At 45.3% G+C, this 20,533-nt stretch overlaps 1 protein-coding gene across 6 annotated transcripts in view; it reads left to right on the top strand.

Annotated features, from left to right (window-relative positions):
• CADPS (calcium dependent secretion activator) overlaps positions 1-20,533 on the top strand; it is a 202,989-nt gene that overhangs the window by 88,060 nt on the left and 94,396 nt on the right. For all 6 annotated transcript variants that reach the window (XM_057375338.1, XM_057375342.1, XM_057375341.1 and 3 more), the window contains exons 7-11: positions 2,342-2,453; positions 6,135-6,274; positions 8,283-8,349; positions 16,379-16,487; positions 17,559-17,771. In XM_057375338.1, coding sequence (XP_057231321.1) covers positions 2,342-2,453; positions 6,135-6,274; positions 8,283-8,349; positions 16,379-16,487; positions 17,559-17,771 — 641 coding nt within the window. The remainder of the gene's footprint in view (positions 1-2,341; positions 2,454-6,134; positions 6,275-8,282; positions 8,350-16,378; positions 16,488-17,558; positions 17,772-20,533) is intronic.

Here is a 20,533-nt window from a genome sequence, read left to right as displayed (position 1 = left end):
CTGAGGGGTTCAGGCAGGGTGCAGATAGTTAATAGGTCCTGATTGAGGAAGTACTGTCAGGAATTTTTCTGCTTGTGTGCCTTTTTTTGTGGCATGTGTATATACTTATGCATCCACCTGTACATGTGTATCCTTTTGGCCAGGATGACATTGATTTGCCCTCATTTGCAGATGTTTTATTGCTTTCAAGTGTCAACATGAGCTCTGTGCTAGGGGCACAAGATAGCATGGCTGCTTCGTGACATTTGTCCACAATGGGTCCCAATGCACTTTCCCAACAAATGAACTCCTGCAGTGATAACCTGCTTAATGATTAAATATGGAAATGAAACCATTGCACTGTTAGTCCCTCAGAAGATCCTAATACCTWGCTACTGTCCAGAGCTAATTTTCTGAACAATAATTTAATACACAGCCCAGATAAATGGGGTACTCAGATTGCATACAAATGGTGTTTCAGTGACATGAGCGATGGCCTTATGCTGAGCATCACTATGGCAACTAATGACATCACCACAGGCTCCAACCTGCACAAAACCCAACTTTTGATGGGCTCCATTTGTTGGCGCAGATCTTTTCAGGGCTTTTGGGGGTATGAATATGTAAGCACCAGTGTTGTCAAGGGTTTGCTGTGTATGTTTGCTGTCATTTGAAACATTTATTCTCTTTGTGGTTAATGTTGTTCCCATGAAGGAAACCTAATGAAAATTACTGTTTGTATTTGGTTAGTAACATTTGTTGATAACATATGGTCTGGGAATGCTTCAGCAAATAAGAGCTTTTTAATAGTAAACAGAGATATGAGTTCTATAAAGCAGATGCTGTCAAAATACACACTGTAAGGTTGGATATTTTCTTACTTTTGCCTCTTACCCAAAGCAAGATAATCTTCCTACTTTCCCTCCTGGTGACAACACAGTTTTTCGAGAGAAAACATAACCTGTGACCTGAAACTGTGATCAGAAAATAAAGTTGTTTCTTGATTTTTACACTTAAAACATTTATAAGGTAGCTGATGGCTCACACATGAAAAAGCTGCACTATAAAGGACCTGAGTAAACCTATAGTGCTGTAGATAATTTAAGCCAAACCTCTGCTCTCTGGCACTGGTGACAGTTTGATGCATCATCATAAAAAATGAAACATGTGGAACAGTGACACCAGGAGAGGAAGCTTCAGAGCAAAGCTGCCGAAGAGCCCGAGCTCATCTGCTGAGCTCAGTTGGACAAGATTTCCTCAGTGGGGAGCAAAGCATAAACCCAAACTCACTCCTAGAGAACCAGGACAAGTGAGTTATTTTTTCTGAAAACTTTCCAAATGCCAAACCTGCTGYTTGGTGTTTATCTCTGAGGAGCATCTTGTCACTGGACCACATCTTCTGAGCCTTTTCAAGGGAATTGCCTTTCTTCAGCAGAGGATCTAGTTTGAGGGCAGCCTGAAGTGATAAGGAGGGTGAATAGAAGTGATTAGGGAGATATGGAATAATCTCTCACCTGACTTGCAGCATTCTGGGTTGCAGTGTGTGTTCTGCCACATCACTCAGAAGAGTTGCTCATGGCACGCTCTTGGCAGGGTTCCACATGGAATGAGTTCRTGTTCTCTGTGCACTTGGGCAACTTGTGGTTGCAGAAACCTGCAGATGTTCTCTGGAGGCATGCATGTCTGGAGGCTGTGGATAATTCAGCCTCCACAGCACTCCTTTCCAAGCCATGGAATGACTCCCAGAGCACAAATGGTAGATGGTGGTTCATTGATTAGTTGGAGAGGTGGCATTTTCCTGGCCACTGCAGTCCCACCCACAAGGAGCTGGTGTCCTGCTCTGCAGTCCCAGCAAACTAGGATTACTCCACAGATAATGGCTTCAACTAAAACTTGGGCTGGGGCTGAGACTTGGAAGGCGGCCCAGGTTAAGTTGCAGTTTCTTCAGAAAGAGCCAATCTCACTCTCAGCCTGGAAAGGAGAGGTTAAATTGGCCAAGAGAGGAGCAGAAGGATGAGTGATTGCAGACATCCTGGGTRCAGATGTCTTCAATCCTCTGCTTCTCTTGTGACTGCACCGGCTGGCACTGCGGGAGACATATTGTTCTTTCTAAATAAGAAAGTTCTCTTAAACTTGGTTTCATGCTGCTCCCAAATGCTCTCTTTTATCCCCAAAGAATCATCTTGGGTTTTCCAAACATCTGTCCCACATTTCCCAAAGAAGAGAATTAATGCCCTTGTTGCTCACACAACCTAAGCACTTTGGCTCGTGTCAGATGCATTTTGGGTTAACTCTTTCATGTCCAAGCAGTGTTGCTGACCTTCCAGCTGAGCTGACCACCCCTCTGTCCTTCTTTTCACAGCTGGGGCACCCAAGGAGACTTCACGACAACTCACGCACTTCCTGCAGTGAAGGTGAAGCTGTTCACGGAGAGCACAGGAGTGCTGGCCCTGGAGGACAAAGAACTTGGGAGGGTAAGGAGATTTTGAGTTTAATAATGTTTCCTTCTGGCCCCACTTTTCTGGAGAAATGTCTCCTGTACAGAAATATCTTTGGAGCACAACACGCTCTGCTTTTTTTGCCAAGCTTCAGGAGAGGGAAAGAAAGCAAGCTCTGCACTGCTGGAAAGGAGTGCATCTCGCATGCTGTCTTTGTTGTGAGTTTTTAATGGCAGCATTTCAGCTGGCTGTGCCTGCTCTGAGCAAAGGCAGAGGATCTTGTGTGCAGTATTGGCAGTCCGGAAAGCCTTAGAAGTTGCTTGCGGAAATGGACATTCCTGAGGCAGAAAAGGGGATTATGCTGAAGCAAAGAGAGGGGATTTAAGTTTGGCAAGGGAGTGTTAAGCCTCTCTTGTATCTGCTGAGCAGCCACTGCACGGTTTGAGCTTTTGAACACACTGACTGCTGTACTCCCTGCAAAAGGAGGCTTCCCTGGGGATGGATGGTGGCTGAGCTGGTGGCTTCAGTGGGGCTGGACTGAGGGTTCAGTGCTCCCATCAATGGTGTTAATAGCAAAGAGCTCAGATTCCTGGGGTACTGGCCACAGAGCAAATCTTTCCGCCCCATCAGTGCCCCTCACCTGTGCCCCTAAACCAATGCCCTGGGACTGGTGGCCCTTGCTCACTGCAGCCCACGGCTCCAGAATATCTGTGGCTGGCACTTTTCTGTGGCTTTGGGGCACTTCACTTRTCTCCATGGATTTTGTGCAGCTGTGTAATTTGTGCTGACCCCAGGCAGAAGTGGCAGTGAACTCCCTGCCATGCCCTCCTCAGCTCCTCAGGCTGAGATSAGTATGATGAAGACTCCATGAAAATCAGTTTGGGGTAGTAGGAGTTGGCACCTCCTGTGTCACAGCTCAGCWTGACCCAAGTGATCTCCAGAGCCTGGGCTCTGTCTGGCCAGCCCTGCAGCACTCCTTGCTCTCCATCCTGTCCATATGGCTGTGGTCAAGAAATCCTCGGTCAAGAAAGCCACCAATCCTGTTGCAATATTCTTCCAGGTCCTAATGAGCTGTTGGTTTGATTTATAACTTTATTGTGGAGAGTACTGCATGCAATTTTGTCTCATATAATTCATGTTCATTATAACTATTCATGTTTTCATGTTCATGTAGCATCCTTTGTTCTTGCACTTGAGAGAGAGAAAAGCAAAGCTTCCCCTTTTCTCCTCTCAGTCTTCTCTTCAAAGAGAGTCACAGCCCCTTCAGACTTTCCTCATCTGCACCTTGATCCTTCCTTTCTCCCTGTCCTCTTTTTTTTGACAAAGAGGAGGATGACCCCTCTAGGCTGCAGTACTACAGCTAAAGACCTACAATTGTTTTGCTGCAAAGCATCATAATATTTTCAGGATTATTTTCAAAACCTCCTACTTCAAACAGCCTGGCACCCTGCCTTTATCCACTGTGGCATGCTGAGCAGAGCTTTTCACCCAGCTGGCCACGCTGCCATTCAGGGATTTTCCCCTGAGTGGTTACACTCTGTGCAGCCCCTCTTGCTTTGTAAGTCTTGTTTCACTGGCAGCCATGAGCAGTGCTGACTTTGCTGGTCTTGGGAAGCAATTAGCTGTGCATGTTGTTCTGAGAAAGATGTCAGCACCCAAAGCAACCCCTTCTTGCCCTGGAAGGCTGATGAGCCAGCCCTACCAATGTGCTTTAATTCCCAGTCCAGCAGGAAACCACCCCTCAGCCCTGAGTTTCTGCAGGCTGAAGGACATGGGCCAGCAGTGGCAAGTGTGGGGAGCTGGCAGTGATTCCCCCTGGCCCGAGGCCACCAGAGCTTTCAGTGGCCAAACTTCAAAGGGATGCTCGGTGTGCCCGGAGCGGCCGAGAGATGACGCGTGTCTGCTCAGGCTGCATCCAGATTTCTTCTTTAATGCAACAATGAAACCGGGAGCGTGTTAAGCCCCTGCTTTAGCTTTTGGAGTGGGCAGGAACCTGGCTGCACAGAGAGAGGAGGGAAGCAGGTTTTATACACAAAACACCCCTGCTCAGCCGCCCTTTGAGCAGTGGCTTTGTGCTCTGCCAGGCGGGTACAAAGCCCACTTTCTATTGCGAGCGTTGAGTTGGCAACCGGCCGCCACTCCTCAGCTCRCCACTTTTATCCAAGGGAGAACTGGAAAATGCTCCCAAGCCCTACACTGCTGGATGGGCAGCTGAAGGCATGGGAATACATCCTGACCCTATTGAAGCCGGTGGCAGGGCTCCCGTGGGTTTCAGCTATGCCAATGCTTCATCTACCGAGGGCAAGGAGGGGAAGAGCTGTGAATTGCAACACTGCTGAGAAAAGTTTGTGTCTTTTGATGAAAAGAGAGTTAGAAATCAAAGTAGAGAGCATCCCAAACAGCCTGAGTGGCTGCTGCTTCACTAAGAGATGCAGTTTAGCACAAGTATGACCTGCCTGGCACTGGGGTTCCTTGGATCCTGCTCAGGGTTTGGGTCTGTCATGCTTCTGACACCCCCCCTTTATGTGGAGAACTCACTTCTCATCTTCAGGATTTGCTTAAATGTGTTTTTTTCCAAGAGTGATGCAGTACTGCTCAGTTATCTRTGTGACTAATAACAGCTTCAGATTCCTGCCAGAGAAAGCAATTCAATAAAATAAGTGATAAATAAYGTTAATGGGTAAGGGTAAAGTTGAGAATCTACTGATGTTTACCTCAGGCTTTAGAGGAGGCAGTAAAATAAGTTTTAGAGTCATTCATCAGAAGGTAATAGCATCAATGATATTTTGGTGGAAAACAGCCCCTAGGTTGTTGACTCAGCAGCARTGTTGAGGAGCAGAGGAATACAAGATTGTAGTCTGGGCTGGAGTTTGGCAGGACCATAGACTAAACATGAGCAGGAAATGAGTGATGGCAGCACATCAATTAATGAGGGTGAATGCTGCCATTTTTAAAAATTGTGAAACTATTTGCTTGCATAAAGGTTAATGGACTTAAGGAGATTCATCTCACTACAGCACAGTGGAAATTTGAATGAGTTTGTACCAGGCAAAGCCACCTCAGAGTGAAAGCATCAGAAGGGGAGCAGGTGTAGGAGGAAGAGGGTTAGAGCACTTCAGAGGACACGTATGGAAATAGCAGGAGAAGGTGGTGGATGTGGTGTRGTTTTATATTTTACTCTCTGGGGGAGCTGCTGTGCTTTGTAGTGGTAATGAGTAAGTGGGAAAAGCACAGCTATGATCAATTGTTCACCTCTTGGAGGTTTCAGTTTCTGTGAGCCAAATGCTTACATTGCTGTTCATCTGCAGTCACTGGTGTTGTGTGGATGTGCCCCAGCTGCAGACACTCCCAGAATTTCCTGCTGTGTGAAATGGAAGCAGAGTCGTGCAGCCACTCGTGCCATGACATGGGATGCAGATTTTTCTGCTGTCATAGCTCAGTCAGACATCCCACCCTGAAATGACAGGAACTGATGCTGCAGTTCTGTCTGCACAGCCCCATGAAGTGATAGAGGAGCCAAAGAATATATGATTTAATCTCAAAATAATAACCTGTACTTTAAAAAAGCAATTAAAAGCCATCCTCACTGATATGAATAGACATATCCAGACTGATTTCTAGGACAAAACTAGGTCATCTGATGTATTTCAGTTCCACATTAAACCCCATTTTGTGAATAATTTTACCCTTTAACATTGTTTGTTTTAAATCTTACAGGTTGTTCTCCACCCTACTCCTAATAGCCCAAAGCAGTCAGAGTGGCACAAAATGACTGTTTCCAAAAACTGCCCRGATCAAGACCTGAAGATTAAGCTTGCTGTGCGAATGGATAAACCTCAAAACATGAAGCACTCTGGGTAAACACTTGTCTCAACCTGAACTTATTTTGTTTTGAATGTGYGTTAGGAAATTTCACTTTTTAAAGGTTCTGAAAGAGAAGCTCTTTTTCTCAAGTTCACAGGAGGTGAAGCAGAAAGATAAATATAAAAATGGCATTAGTTCAGTCATTTATAGTGCACTTTCCATATCTTAGCCTAGTCTTTTTTAATGCATATGAGCCAAATGGTTTAAATTTTAAACAGTTTTCCTCAGGAAATATCTAGTTAGGTTTTTCTTTCCTGTGAGGAAATAATAGGTGGACTGCCTGACTCTCTTACTGAGAATAATATCATTTTCAAATTTATTCTGTGTGTCCCTTATTGATTTTTCAAAACCAAAATCACGGTTCACCTTCCACTTAAAATAAACCCTAGTGTGACCGGTATTATTTATACTGAGATCCACAAGATAATTAAGCAGCAGTTGCCTGGAGTGGGACTAATGATTTTGGAAGGTTAAAAGGGAGTCTCCAGGAGTGAATATCAAAGGATCTGGGGCCAGAGGGGTCCCTGACCACTTCTACCTTCATACAGTCACAAATTAGATGATTCCTGGGAAGATCTAGCTAAGGCCATTGGCAAGGCTTCCCTCTGATTGCTCTTCAGAGCTGAGGATGTGACAAAAAACCAAAACTGTCCAGGAAACCCACTGTTTGAAATAACTCTTARCTCTTTCTCCAGTTTGTTGTTGATGCTACAGAAGTCACTTCGTTTCACTTTGATTTTCATAGTGTTTTTTTTCCATCCATTATTAGATGGTTTAGATCACCCATCTTTTCTAATTCTTTCTCCTGTCTTCTCTGCTGATGAGATCAGAGCCAGTGGTGTTGTGTGAAGTTTAATTTTTTCACCACAATCACAGGCACCAGAGGCAGAGAGGACAAATCCCCTGTCCTGTTTATTTCCTTGACCTCAGCTGATAGCAGGGCCGTTTTTAGGCTTTCTTCAAGCCAACATTGATTTACATGATACTGCTTAAAACTCTGAGGTTTATCCCTCTTGCAACCAAAACTGAGATTACCTTTCTGTTGATTTTAGCAGCAATAGCCAAAAGGACACTTATTACCTTCTTCTTGGCCTAGCCAAAGACTCAAAGCCCACATCAGTGTGACTTGGAGTTTCGTGGCTTAAACATTCTCCAAGAGTATTCTGGATCTCTTCTGGCATAAGGAACCCCTAACATAACCAAAAATGAGGTCTTTTTTCTGTTTGTTGAGGCAGAACTAAAATAATTATAATGATACAGAAACCATATTAATGCTGAATAATATCCTTATGTTTATTATTAGCCTGGTGCTGCCACTAGTTTTGCCAGTGTTTGTGTTACAGTGTCACAGTGGCCAATTCATCACAGAGATTAAACGCTTATTTTGACATTAATTTTACAAGTTAATTCTTCCTTTGTAGAAAACAGAAAATTCACTCCTCCTCAGAAATTATTCAGTTTGCTTGAATTATCTGTAGCCAAGCAGTTTCTCAGATTTCATCTTAGAGCTGCTCAGTGAAGTGTCCTGGTTTAGTCAGTCCAGTGGATGYTGAGATCCTGGGTACTGGGTTTGATGTCAGAAATGTCCCTCTGTTTGACAGCTTTCTCAGCCAAATGGTTTTATGAAGGCTAAAGCAGATTTGGGGTTTCTCTTCCTTAATTTTTCCATTGCAAATGCATTCTTCAYCCATCCAGCCATGTTGTAGCTATTCACTGGCACTAAAGGGCTTCAAATTCAGAGCAAGTTCTGAGAGACAAAAGGAAAGAGAATTAACATTGTGTAGCATTAAGGCTCTGTAAGATTTTTATGTCTCTTTCTTTGCAGGTAATTTGTTAAGGCTGGAAATAAACCATTCATGAATGCTGCTGAGCTTGAGAGTCTTGTAATTACTCCTGTTGTGAATTAACTTCACTTTCTAGGTGTAAAGAAAATACACTGAAAAGATAACTAAACAGCAGATGAAAACTTGTGTACTGAATTCGCCTGCTCTTTTCTCCTAGGTATTTGTGGGCCATTGGTAAAAATGTTTGGAAGAGATGGAAGAAACGATTCTTTGTCCTGGTCCAGGTAACAGATGTAACTACAAGTGATCTTAGATCACAMCATGAAATATTTAACATTGTTCTCTGGCCATTTTCAGTGATGGCCAGTGTGATTGATGCTGAGCTGTGGTTCTGTGTAGGGTGTTTGTTAATCATGGATTTTTTTCTAAATGTGTACATGTTCTCCAGGACTTCTAGCTGTGAGTTTCCAGGTGCATCTCAATGTTTAATAAAACGGAGAATCCATTTTAGTGAGGAATTAATGAGGTGAGGAGGAAGCTCAGTCTGTCTTGGTTGGAGATTCTTGGGCTCCCTTTTGAGTCTCCAGGTTAAGTTTGGAGCCCAAATTTAAGTTTTGAACCACAAAAGTTGCATCACTGGCTGAATCAGAGCATCAAATCATTCTTGACATTTATCTCACCTCACATTCATTACTGCATCTTGTTGTCTACAACTCTCACTGATCATTTTGCAATCATCATTTGGCAATGTCTTCCTTTTTCCCTTTTTTCTTTCTTTCACTTTCTGCTCTCCCAGTTTCAGTAGAACTGTGTATTTGACCACTGTTAAGAATTTCAAGGGAACAGGCAGATGTCATCTGTAACCTAAAAGGATCTGGTCAGTACTTGGTGTGTCAGATCTTCCCTCACCTTCCAAGAGCAGATGAAACYGCTGCACTGGCCACAGAATTGTGTGAGTGATCCATCTTCACACCAACCTGAGACAGTCACAGAGTYCTCCTGGSTCCATCTYTCTCCCCTCCTGCTGAACTCTCAGGGTGTGTTRTCTCCTARAGTGGGARTAAAACCTTTGCTCAGGGTTTTCTRTGAAAGCAGCACAGAGGTGCTMTGAWGGAATAACGTGGGATCCAGCTGAGATCTTGTGCCARCACAGATCCAAACTGMYCAGGTSAGAGGGTAAAGTCCTKCTGCTGCTGCTGAAGCAGATGACAGGTCTGCTGTAGAGGGGCTGTGTGTAAGAACAGAGATGGTATGAACCAGGTGCACCAGACTCTGCATTTAGAGCATGCTTGTGTGCTGTCAGTCCTGTGCTGGTAAGGGCAGGAATCCAGGCACTCCATCTCCCACCTTAGAACCTTAGATACCTGCTTTCTCTGATCCTAAATCACCTGGTGTAAGCTCCTTCCTTTCTTTTGTGTTAATTATTGCTCCAAGTTCAGCTGTCTCAGTAGGAAGCTTAATTGTGTTCATTCCCCATTTATCCATCATTGCTGGCTTCCACAGATTGAAACTATGGGGCAGATAAGGAAATCCATCTTTGGGAAGTAAATGGGATTTGTGATGTGTGGAACCCATGTAAGTAGGAGGCTGTTTGGAGAGACCCATTGAGTAGCTAGTCCAATAACCAGGAATGATCAGCAGAGACAATTCAAATGCTCATTTTGTACTCCACATGGACTCAAAATGCCCACAGAGAGCAGGGAGGTAGTGTAGAGCAGCCACAGGACGTGCCTCTATCTGCCTTTCCCTTTTGGGAATGCTATTTACTGACCCTGTTCTKGGCCAGAGATTGAAGGATTGCTTTTCTCTGGATGTTTCCTTTATTCTGTTCTGAAATGAAGTTAGAAGTGCTGTGGCAGTCCATGATCACCTGTAGARCAGCTGGTATTGCTTTTCCCTGAGAGACAATTCAATCCTGTTAGACCAAGTTCTGAATTTGTTTTTTTTTCCCAGTGAACAGGGATTCTCCAAAGCAGAGTCATTTTTCCTAACCTCATTTCTGCCATAAATAATTCTGTTGATACTCTTCTGTGCAAGGGTTTGCAGATTTGGACATGGATTCCCTTGTCTCTCTCAGGGAGCCTTCTGGCCATTCCGTGTGGTTGCAGTTGCTTCTCTGGTTTTCAGCTGCTATATATTCTCCAGCTTGCTGTGGAATTGGAGCTCTCAGAGTTATTCCATGTTTTCTCATGTTACTAGGTCTGTATTCGTCAGTTGGCATATCAGAGCAGAATTTGGCCAGAAAAGCAATTCATTTGAATAAGATGAGCAGACTTTTGCCCCCAGAGAGTCTCTGTAGCCCACCTCAGAAATTCCAGCTGCCACTGCAGCTTCTCTGTTATGTTACCGTTTGCTCAACATTTGGTGCAATGTAAAGTGTTCTGCCGTACATCAAATATAAACAAGAAACACTCTCTATGCAGTCCCTCAGATGTAGTTTGAGCATATTGAACATGTCAGCAGGCAATAAAGATGGAATAAAAATACTTTGCTGTCCGTATGTTTGTCATTTGCTTTTCATGCAATGCAAAGGATGGGTGCTGATACGAGCAGGGATTGGCAGTAAAGGTGTTGATGTCCAGGATGCTCTGAACTCTGCTAAACCACAGGCAGAAAATAACCCCCACAGGAAGGTGAGCTGGCTCTGTTACAGGGAATGRACAGGRAGCAGCCCCTCTTGCAGGAGCTTCRTCCACACCAGGCTTCTGCCTGCACCAGAGCTGAGAGATGGGGCCAAAAGCATAAAATCCATTTGGGATACAGTGGTCTGGTCAGTCTGTGACACTGCCAGGAGGTCAAGGCTGTTTGGAGGAATAACTAAACATTTCCTTTCTGATCCCTTACCTCTGTCCCTTACCTGTAGCACCTTCTATAGCAGCTCTGTCTCCTCTCCTGTTGCCTGCAGAACAATCCCATCCTCATGGTCTGTGCTCCCTCCTTTCCCCATTTCAGCTGGACACAGCTTCAGTTCCTGTGGTGCTATTGGGTGGTAACACCCTGCCTTCTGGTACCAGAGGTTARGAAATTCGTGGTAATAAATACTCAAACTCCTCCTAACTATTTAAACAAGGCTCAAAGGTGCCAAACTGCATGGGCGGCACCAAGGAGGAAGGTGTTGATGGCAGTTTGTCTCTTTTGTGTCAGCGAAGCCTCGCCGCCATGAACGGAGGCTTTGCGCGCGTATGGAGAAMAAGCAGCTCTGCTGGGAGCGCTTCCACTGCTATTTGGCTTGTGCAAGCCCTGGAGAGAAGGGGAAAGGAGCAATAACTGCCTTGTAATTTGGGTGGAATAATCCCTCGCACCTTCTGTGTCTGTGTAACTGCAAGGGTTATACAGGAGTGAAGTGATTTGTTTGGGTGTAGTGGGTGCGAGCTGTTCCTTTGTGTCATTTCTAGACCTGAGCCTCAACTCTCCAGCACCTGCCTTGCTGGGTGGACTTGTCAGCCCCTCGGGGAAGGTTTGTGGCGTGACATGGCTGGCAGAGCCGGTGTGTGTGCTCCTCCAGCACGGATCCCTGCATTAAGAGGGGTTAGTTTTCCCTTCCGAATGAATCGCAGTCCTCTCTGCACACTGCCCACCCTTCTCGTAGACACCCTTTGAGATGAGCAGCAGAAGAGCAGAATACTGATTAGATGTAAATTACATGGCAGAGACTCGTTACTTGCCTAATTTTAAATCCTGAGATATGCAGTGTGAAAATGATGGCAGAATATGGCCCTGAGCTTGGATGGAAATGGTCCGCAGCATCACAAGCGAGGAAAATGCTTCGTAAAGGCAGCAGTAATGCCAGTGGCAGTGGTAAGCAAAAGCAATTGAGCTATTTAGGGCAAAGTTCTCYGTGACTGGTTAGGAAAGAAAATGTACATCCATTGCAGATGTTGTGTTTTCCAAGTTGCTGCATCAGCTGCTTGAGCACAGCATACAAATTTCAGCCAGTTTGCCAATTAGACCCTCATGCAAAAACTGGGACTTTTCATAGCTGACAGAGCTGGTATTAATTCGTTGCAAGGTCTAATGTGTTGTACTGGCAACAACACCACGGTTGGTTCTGGTGGGTTTGCTAGCTTTGCAATAGGAAATTTCTTGTAATGATTCTTAAAGGCAAGAGAATTAATTACACTGAGATTTTCAGACTGAATCTGTTTGTCTCTTGTCATAACCCCATTTCTGTGCTCTGGCAGCATATGGGAAGTAACACTCCATAGTACCTGGATGACATGTCTGCTGAGTAGCTTGAAGCAGTTTTCAGCTGATTGTGTCTGATGGTGTTTGCAGAATGTTGTTGGAACCAGATCAACTCTCTGCAGATTAAAACCAGTTGCAGTGCCTACGCCTGGATCTATTGTTCTAGTGACAGACTCCCTAAACTCAGTATAATTTAGACTAACAGTGACAGTTCCTGCTTTTAGCAAAACTCAGCTGACTCGGGTTAAAATGAAATGAAGTAAGTGTTCAGTAACTCTGCACAACATGCAGAATTTCAAAACAATTCAGCAGAAATGCAGTGCGGGACACTGGCAGTCCTAGACTGTGGTCTTCAAGCTGAGGTAAATGACCCATAGGTGGTCCCATAATCATATTAAATCATGTTTTCTCTTAGACCCCTGCTGAGGACTGGGCATAGGTGGTGATTCTTGAGAAACCAGGAGTGTGATGATAGATACAAAATGCCTGGAAACAGCCAGTTAAACTGATGSCACAGCCTGTTACACCTGAATGCAGTGGGTGCTGCATGTCCTGTCCATACTCCCACAGGATGAATCCCCACCACACAGCCCTGGCCCAGGAGAGCACACACACCTCCTGCTTGAAGAGAGAACCTGGGACAACCTCTGTGTGCAGTTTTTTAGAGCTGAATGGATGTGCTGAGATGTGAAAACTGTTGTTCTCGCATTTTTTTTCTTAAAGCTAGATCATTTCCTCTGCTCATTTGTGTCAGGAAAGGGCTCGGGAGGCTACATACAGCTGCAACCAGAGGACAAGAGTCTCCCATCAAAGAGGAAAGCTGTATTACAGCTGGCAGTATCTTCGCACGGTTTCTCTCCCTTGGGACAAAATGCATGCTGTTAATCTAGGAAAGGTCCATTTAAGAATTTAACCCAAGGAGGGCGGTGTTGTGTCAACACTGAGGAAGGGGGAGCGAGTGACTGAGCTCGGAGTGTGAGGCATGACAATTAACAGGTTTGAGCAGGATCCTGGGGAAAGCAGTGCTCACTAGAGCTGGAGTCTCTGGTGGAGAAACAAGGACAAAGTCAGGACTGGTTAATGCATATCTGCTGAATTTATTAATCAGTTGGATTATATAGCTGGTGACAGAATATGGTCAAGTGCCAAGAAAGTCAGATTTAATTTAGCAGCCTGGGAATAGTGAACTTTGGCATTTGTCTCCTGCTGTCTGCTTCCCCTTTCCTGAATTTCTTTGTCTTTTTCTCTTTTCCCCCCACTTTCTTTTCCTTATGTTCTTTTGTCTCAAATTATTTCTCAAAGCGTTTTCCCTTTTTTGTAATGAACCAGCCAGGGCTGCCTTGGATTAGTTCCCTTCTTTCAGTTTCTCTCAGTTCAGCTTCCTTAGATGCTCCTTTCCTGGCCCTCATCGAGTCCCTGGATGAAATCCCAGCTGCTTTGTGAGTTTGTCCCTCACTGGGCAGAGATTTCTCCTCTGTCTTCCTTCGGTTTCCTCTCTGTATCTGTGTTTTTTCCAATTACTCAAACCATTCATCTTGCCCATCCCATCTGCTCGCTCGCTCTCATACTCAGCTATGGTTCAGTGTGAACTCAGCAGGCTGTAAGATTAATTTCTGCTATTAACTGTTTCACTTGTCTGGCCACTTCTGAGCTGTACAGAAAGCAGCCTCTGTAAAGCACAATATTTTGGAGGACTGATGAAAGGCAAGTGCAATCTCCTCTTGACCCTACAGTGCTGTTCAGCAGCAAAGCACAACTGTGACATACCGAGCTTTCTCGAATCTCATTTTCTTGGGCTTGGCTTTACCACTGCTTGTAAATAGAAGGAGCCACATTGCCCTGGTAGCCATGGCACCAGCTTCTCTCTGACCCCGAGCAGTGAATGCTCCAGGCAGCAGGATAGGGCACACAGGCTGGGCTGCCAGTCCTTGAACAGTCAGCAGCCTGAGTTGTTTAGGTGCAGGCACAGTTGGCACCTCTTCCAGAGGCCATCAGTAGCTCTGTCCTCTCTCCATCCTGATCCTTGCATCCTCCTGCCAGCAGGCTCTGTGGCATTCCTGAGCTTGGGCTTCTCCTTTGAGCTGTGTGAGTAGAGAAGAAGTAGGATGTGAACGTGGATGAGCCCGGGCTCGCTGCGTGTTACAGACCTGCTTGGAGGTTTCTCCTAAAAGTCTCTTCTGTTATCAATGTAGAACAGCCTTTTTCAATGAAATCCTGTGCATCCTAGCAGGAGAGAGCAGTTTGCTTTACCTCTGTCTTAGGATGGCTCCTCCAGAGCCTACTGTCTGCACCTGTCTTTTATAACCTTTAACATGAGAAAAACAWGGTATTAAATGCCTTTTTCCCTACATTACCACTGTGTTGCTATGGTTGTCTTACTGATAGGGCAGAAGAATATTTTCTGGGTCCAAAGAGGAGTGGAATTACTTGTACGTGAAGAAGASCCCAAAATTCAGACCTGATGTTCAGGGTCAGAGAACAACAGCCTGAACTACTGAATGAATTTTACCTGTTGCTGTAGACCATACAGGAGAAGCAAAAAAGGCATTAGTGGTATTAAGGTTTTCAAGCAATGTCAGCATAGGTTAGCACTGACTCATTTCAGGAATTGGATTTATCATGCATTCACTGAAGTACAGGCTGTCTAACACCAAGAAATCAAATCCTTACCGCTCAGACGAGATCTCCAGGATTTTCCCATAAATAAAACCCATTCCAGAGTTTCTCCAGGAGATGGCAGCAGTATACTGCAAGAACGATTGAATGAGCACCGCMGGAGTCTGAATGTTGTGCTGTGGGGCACTGGGTTATTTTTAGATTYCTTCGTGTTAATCTTTTTAATTTTTGTGTTGCCGGTACGGTGGTAGGCATGCAGAGTTCAGAGCAGGGAATATGCACTGGTGTGCTCCTGCTATTGGTCTGCTACTTGTCAATCTTTCGTCAGCGCTGGTAGTTTTAAGGAGGATGCAAGATGCTTAAAGCATCGCTTTTAGTCTTACTCCCACAAACGTGTTAATGATAGGGTTTATTCTTAGGTGGCTTTTGGAGCTGTTCCTGGAGGAAGGCTCGGTGCAGGCAGGGCTGCTGGAGCAGGCTGGCAGCGAGCAGAAGCCCATAGAGGGCAGCAATAAACCGAGCGGCGGCCGGGAGACGCTGTGCCAATAGACGGGTCCCCCGRCTCCAATAAATGACATTTTATTAGTGAGAGATGCCACCAAAATAAGTGCTGCATGTGTCTTTGTAGCCGAGCGGTTTGGCTGGAGTTTGAAGGCAAAACCCCCTGCTCCCATCTTTCAGGATCTCTCCCAACTTCCAAAAAAACGATGAGCGCGATTCATTGCCACCCACCAGAGTTTTAAAGTTTCCTCCAGAGGTCAAGAAAATGTCCAGACGAATAAAATTACGTCAGGCGTCCAGGATGTGACACAACCTTAACAAAGTCATTTGAAATCATTTGACAGTAAATTTCCCCGTGAGTTCCTAGCCTGGGGCAYGGAGAATCCTCTCCTCTCCTCTCCCCGGACGAGCTTCTCGCCGAGCATCCAGATCGCAGCACGCCGAGTACATCAGGGCTCTTGATGCGGCCTGATGGGCTCCTAAAGGCGATTCGGGAGCCTGGCAGAGCCCCCGCAGCTGAGTCGGCTTCCGTCAAGAGCTTGACATTGAATGTATCGTGTCATGCAGATGGTACCTCAGAGGAGTGAGAGCTGCCATTTACAGCACTGATGACAACAACTGCCGAGATCAGTGGGATCTTAAGATTGCTTTAATATGACTGGCACCTAGCAATTTAGCTCACATTGTTTGTGACAGGGTGTCACTCTTGCACTTGTCTGGGGATGAATGATAGAGGGTTTTAAGCCGTGGAGCTTCCTCTTTTGGAGGAAATTAAACCGCTGTATGTACTGATGCGGAGAATTAGATGCGTGCCGCAGCGGGGTGTGCTGAGAGAGGGCTTTGCAGAAGCCTGGTAAAAAGTTTATTCTGTCTCTAATGGGCAATGACCATCCAAATTACCCCACCAGCCCCAGTCCCTGCGGACACGCCGTCGGCGTGCGGCGTTTGTGAGCGCTTTGGATTCCTCGTGGTGGTCACCCGGTGCCATCTTAGCTTTGTGATTTTCCTCAGGTTAGTCAATATACGTTTGCTATGTGCAGCTACCGGGAGAAAAAAGCTGAACCTCAAGAGCTGCTGCAGCTCGACGGATACACTGTGGACTACACGGACCCGCAGCCAGGTACGGGGCTGGCGACTGCCGCGGGTGCTGCGCTCGCCACTCCCAAAGGGAGTCCCCCCTCTCCTTCCCCCTGCCTGCAACTCAACTGTGATCAGCATTATTCCAAATATGTTTGTGTTTATACTGATCATTAGCTATGCATGACTTTTACTATAAATAGATCTAAGGAACCGAGCTAGGAGTTGCACCAGAGGAGGGAAAGACTCATCTCTTCGGGGGAGCCTAAGTGAATTAGACACTTAAATCCCAATGAAATTTGATTGTGAGCTGAATGCTCAAATTGAGTAATGATCCTGACCTGTGCCTTCAGTTTTTATTCCCTAAATAAAAGGTTAGCAGCTTTGCTTGTCTTTGTTGTAGAAAATATTTACAGGACCAAGCCAGCACTTTTGCCAGCCCCATTTCTCTCTGATGGATATCAGTGCATGGAAGGGGCATGAACAGAAGGTTCCTGGTACCTGGTGGTACCTGTGGGTGGTGAGACCCTTCTTTAAGTGGAAGAGCACCACTTTAATTTCAGTGGGCAACATGCTGAGCATGGTGACCCTCRTCATGCCCTGGGTAATGGTATCCGCAAAGGAGATGAGAAAACACAGTCAGTTGGTTGTCAAGACCTTTATTCCAGTTTAACTTTCATATCAGGGAGATGGAAAGATGGGTGCCAAATCAGGGCAAAGACAGAAATAAGGATATCACCCAAGGACCTTTTTCTGCAGTGTGAGCACTGATGCTTTCAGTCTAATGGGGAACCTCCCACTCAAAACCCATTTTTAATTGGGCTCCAGTGGTGCAACTCACATGGGACTTGCACAGATGGAGCTGTAGGTGAGAGAAGCAATTAWTACAAGTGTGTTGGGGCATGCTTTAGTAATTGGGGTGCAGGGTTCTCMCTGGGGACYTGTGGGCTGTCTTGCAGCTGAGTTTGGTGCAGGGGAGGGGACTGAGCTGGGAGCAGCGCGGCMCTKGGTGAAGAGARCCCAGAAGTGCGATGGTGGGGTGGRAAGCCGAGGGGAGATCTCCCAGCTGGCCTCAAAGTCTGTGAAACCTCATTGTCACTTCCTTTCCTGCCAGGTTTGGATGGCGGCAGAACGTTCTTCAAYGCTGTGAAGGAAGGAGACACGGTGATTTTTGCGAGTGACGATGAGCAGGACCGGATCCTGTGGGTCCAAGCCATGTACCGAGCCACCGGCCAGTCCCACAAACCTGTGCCGCCTACCCAAGTGCAAAAGCTAAATGCTAAAGGAGGAAATGTACCCCAGATAGACGCCCCAATCTCTCAATTTTGTAAGTAAATAAGTTCTCCTAGAAGGCAGAAGTCTTTGATGGAAAGATTTTCTGCGCTGATGTAAATCAATATTTGCGCACGTGTTTCTGATTTCAAAACAAAACGTTTTTTTTCATTGTCATAAAGCTTCTTTTTACATCAGTAGATCCAGAAGCAGTTAACCTGTGTGTTTGACACAACCAAACCCAAGAAAACAAAATTCCTTGGGGAACTTGTCGATGGGTATTTTAAAGTGCAATACTTGATGGAGGAGAGAGACTGGGATCTGAGAGCCTGAGACCCAGCTTGCTTTCTGCAGACACGCATTTTACCCCCGCACAATAAATTGCACACCCAGATCAGAGCGATTCATTAGCACCATTAGCTGTCTATCAAATGYGTCACGTGCTCAGAACTACAGGTGCAAATCTTGCAAGTATGAAATGCACACACAAAAAGAGGTCTCCTGTTGAATATTCAACTGTAGGAAAACATATGGTATTTTTAACAGGTTGCTTTGCAGGCCAGTTAGATGTGAATTTAAAGCAATCATCTTTTAAGTCGTAGCTGTGCTGCATGTCCTGTGSAGTTATACCCACTTTGCTTCATTTGAAATTTAGAGCAATTTCTTTTGTCTTGCAAATGTAATTTGATTATAAACCATGCAAATGCTTCTTCGCTCATTTTTCTTGAAGGTCTCAATCATCTGCAGCCCTTTTGTTATGTAACATATAGCAGTTCTTGACAGTTTTGTCAGAATTTAAGAAGTAGTATCATTAAATATAAGTAAAATAAGGAAAAGTGATAAATATTAAAGAATTCTTCTGATTGAAGCAAATTTTAACTTTTAAAATAGTCTCTGTAAAACTGTTATGGAGCATATTGTAAGGAATTGAGAAAATCTGCCCTTTGCTTAATAATAGCATTTAACCATTACCGTTATTTATATCTATTTAATTTCTTCATGTCAGTATTTGTAGAAAATAACAGTACAAGACATAGAGCTATACAGCCAGTGTTACAGCAGAAAACCTCTACCTGCTGCTTTTCTAATTTTTTTTTGTATCTTCCACATGGCTGTGTGTTTTTGCCTCCCTTCTGCCTTGCATTGCTGCTGCTGCAAGTGAAACATAATGTGATGCAGTGTGGTAACCTAYAGTCAGTGTTTTCATTCCAGTGATCCTCATCCTCTTCATTCCTGTCAGGTCACTGACTTTGGGAGTGCAAGGTGTAAAGAACTGGGGTTGGGAAGRAAGGACACAGCTCAGAAAGCCAAACTGGGAGGTGGGAATTGGCCTCTTGTAGGTGGGACATTTAGTGGCTGTGATGAGCCTCTGCGACCCGAGAGCACTCCCAGGGATTTATGTCCCTCTGCCCTGTTTGATTAAACTCTGAATGTTTAATCAAAGAGCTCTTGGAAATAGCAGGCACAAGTCCTTCTGCTGCTTTTTTACATGCTGAAAGCCTTTAAAGTATAGCAAGGGATTCTGCTTGTGGCTGCCTCTCYTRACAAGTGGTGCTGAAGGGTGCTTTYAGTTGTGGGGTTGATGCACAGAAGATACACTCCTGCTCATTCCAGCCTAGAGTAAGATGAGAGCAGAGAATATCAAAGTGAGAAAACACCTTTCCTTCCAGACTTCTCCCATCCCTGCACGCATCAACCTTGGAGAATTTTTCTGCTGAGTAAATTCCTAGTATTTACAGAGTTTTCATTTTGCCAACCCATGTGCAGGGTCAGGTGAAGTGTTGCTTCCCAAGACACATCACAGCAGCTGTAGCAAAATCTGCCAGGATTTTGAGGAGGAAAATAGATTGCCCAGAGCTGTGAACACTTGGGTGTATGGTTCCCATGCACGGCCAAGCACTCTGTGTATGGGAGAGCTGAACCTCTCTGCTTAGGGCACCTGGGGTGGAGAAGGGGCAGCTGGCTTGTCCTAGTCCTTGCCAGGGATCAGGAAAGTCAGTGACTGAGCCCAGGATCAGCTCTGCATCTACTCAGCCCAGCCTGTCCATCAGAGCCTCGTGCTGCTCGTGGTCCTGCAGACTCCRTCAGCCTGACTGTGCTCAGAGCTAGAGATGCCACAGGCTTGACCTTGTTTTTGCATCTCGCTCACTTGCCAGGAGGCAGGGCTCCCTCATCCTTGCTTCTGGTGAAAACAGCCAAGATTTCACCCCCTGGGCCCTCCAGGGCATTCRAGGGGGTCATGATCTGACCTCAGTTTCTCTCACTTGTTCTCATGCCAATACCAGCTCCAAATCTGGATCATTTTGCTTTTTTATAACACCACCACCCTCTTTCCATCCACGATGTATTTTTCTRTAAGTTGTGCAGCATCAGCCTCCCMTTTTTGCCTCAAGTGYTGRGAAACCCTCTTGGTAGGGTTGTGCCAAAGCCTGGAAGACAGAAACCAGTTGGSTCATCAGTCCATCAGAGTGGTGGCTTGCTACCTGAACATCTGGGCTGTTTTATCCTTGGTTTTCCTTCCTCCCCCTCCTTTGGATCTAGATACCTTTGACAGGTCTTTGTGCACATCCTACAAGAAGAGGAGGGCAACATGCCATAATACACCTTCATCTCAACAGGAAAGGCTGCTCATTTTTCATATTTCAACATCTATTCATGGCACTGCTCGTTGCAGAAGTCATGGGGTGCAGCAGTTGAATGGTCTGAAGCAGCAATGAGTCATGCGTGTCACACATGGGGAGTCCTAAATGCACAAATACATATCTCAGCTCCTTCAGTCTTGAAATCCAAACATATCAAGTATTGCATTTTTAAAAG

The sequence above is a fragment of the Malurus melanocephalus genome, unplaced genomic scaffold, assembly GCF_030028575.1.
Source record: "Malurus melanocephalus ecotype Western Australia unplaced genomic scaffold, MMel_1.1 scaffold_245, whole genome shotgun sequence".
Classification (NCBI taxonomy): domain Eukaryota; kingdom Metazoa; phylum Chordata; class Aves; order Passeriformes; family Maluridae; genus Malurus; species Malurus melanocephalus.
Note: the sequence above shows the minus strand (reverse complement) of the source record. Positions and strands in the feature narration are given on the sequence as shown.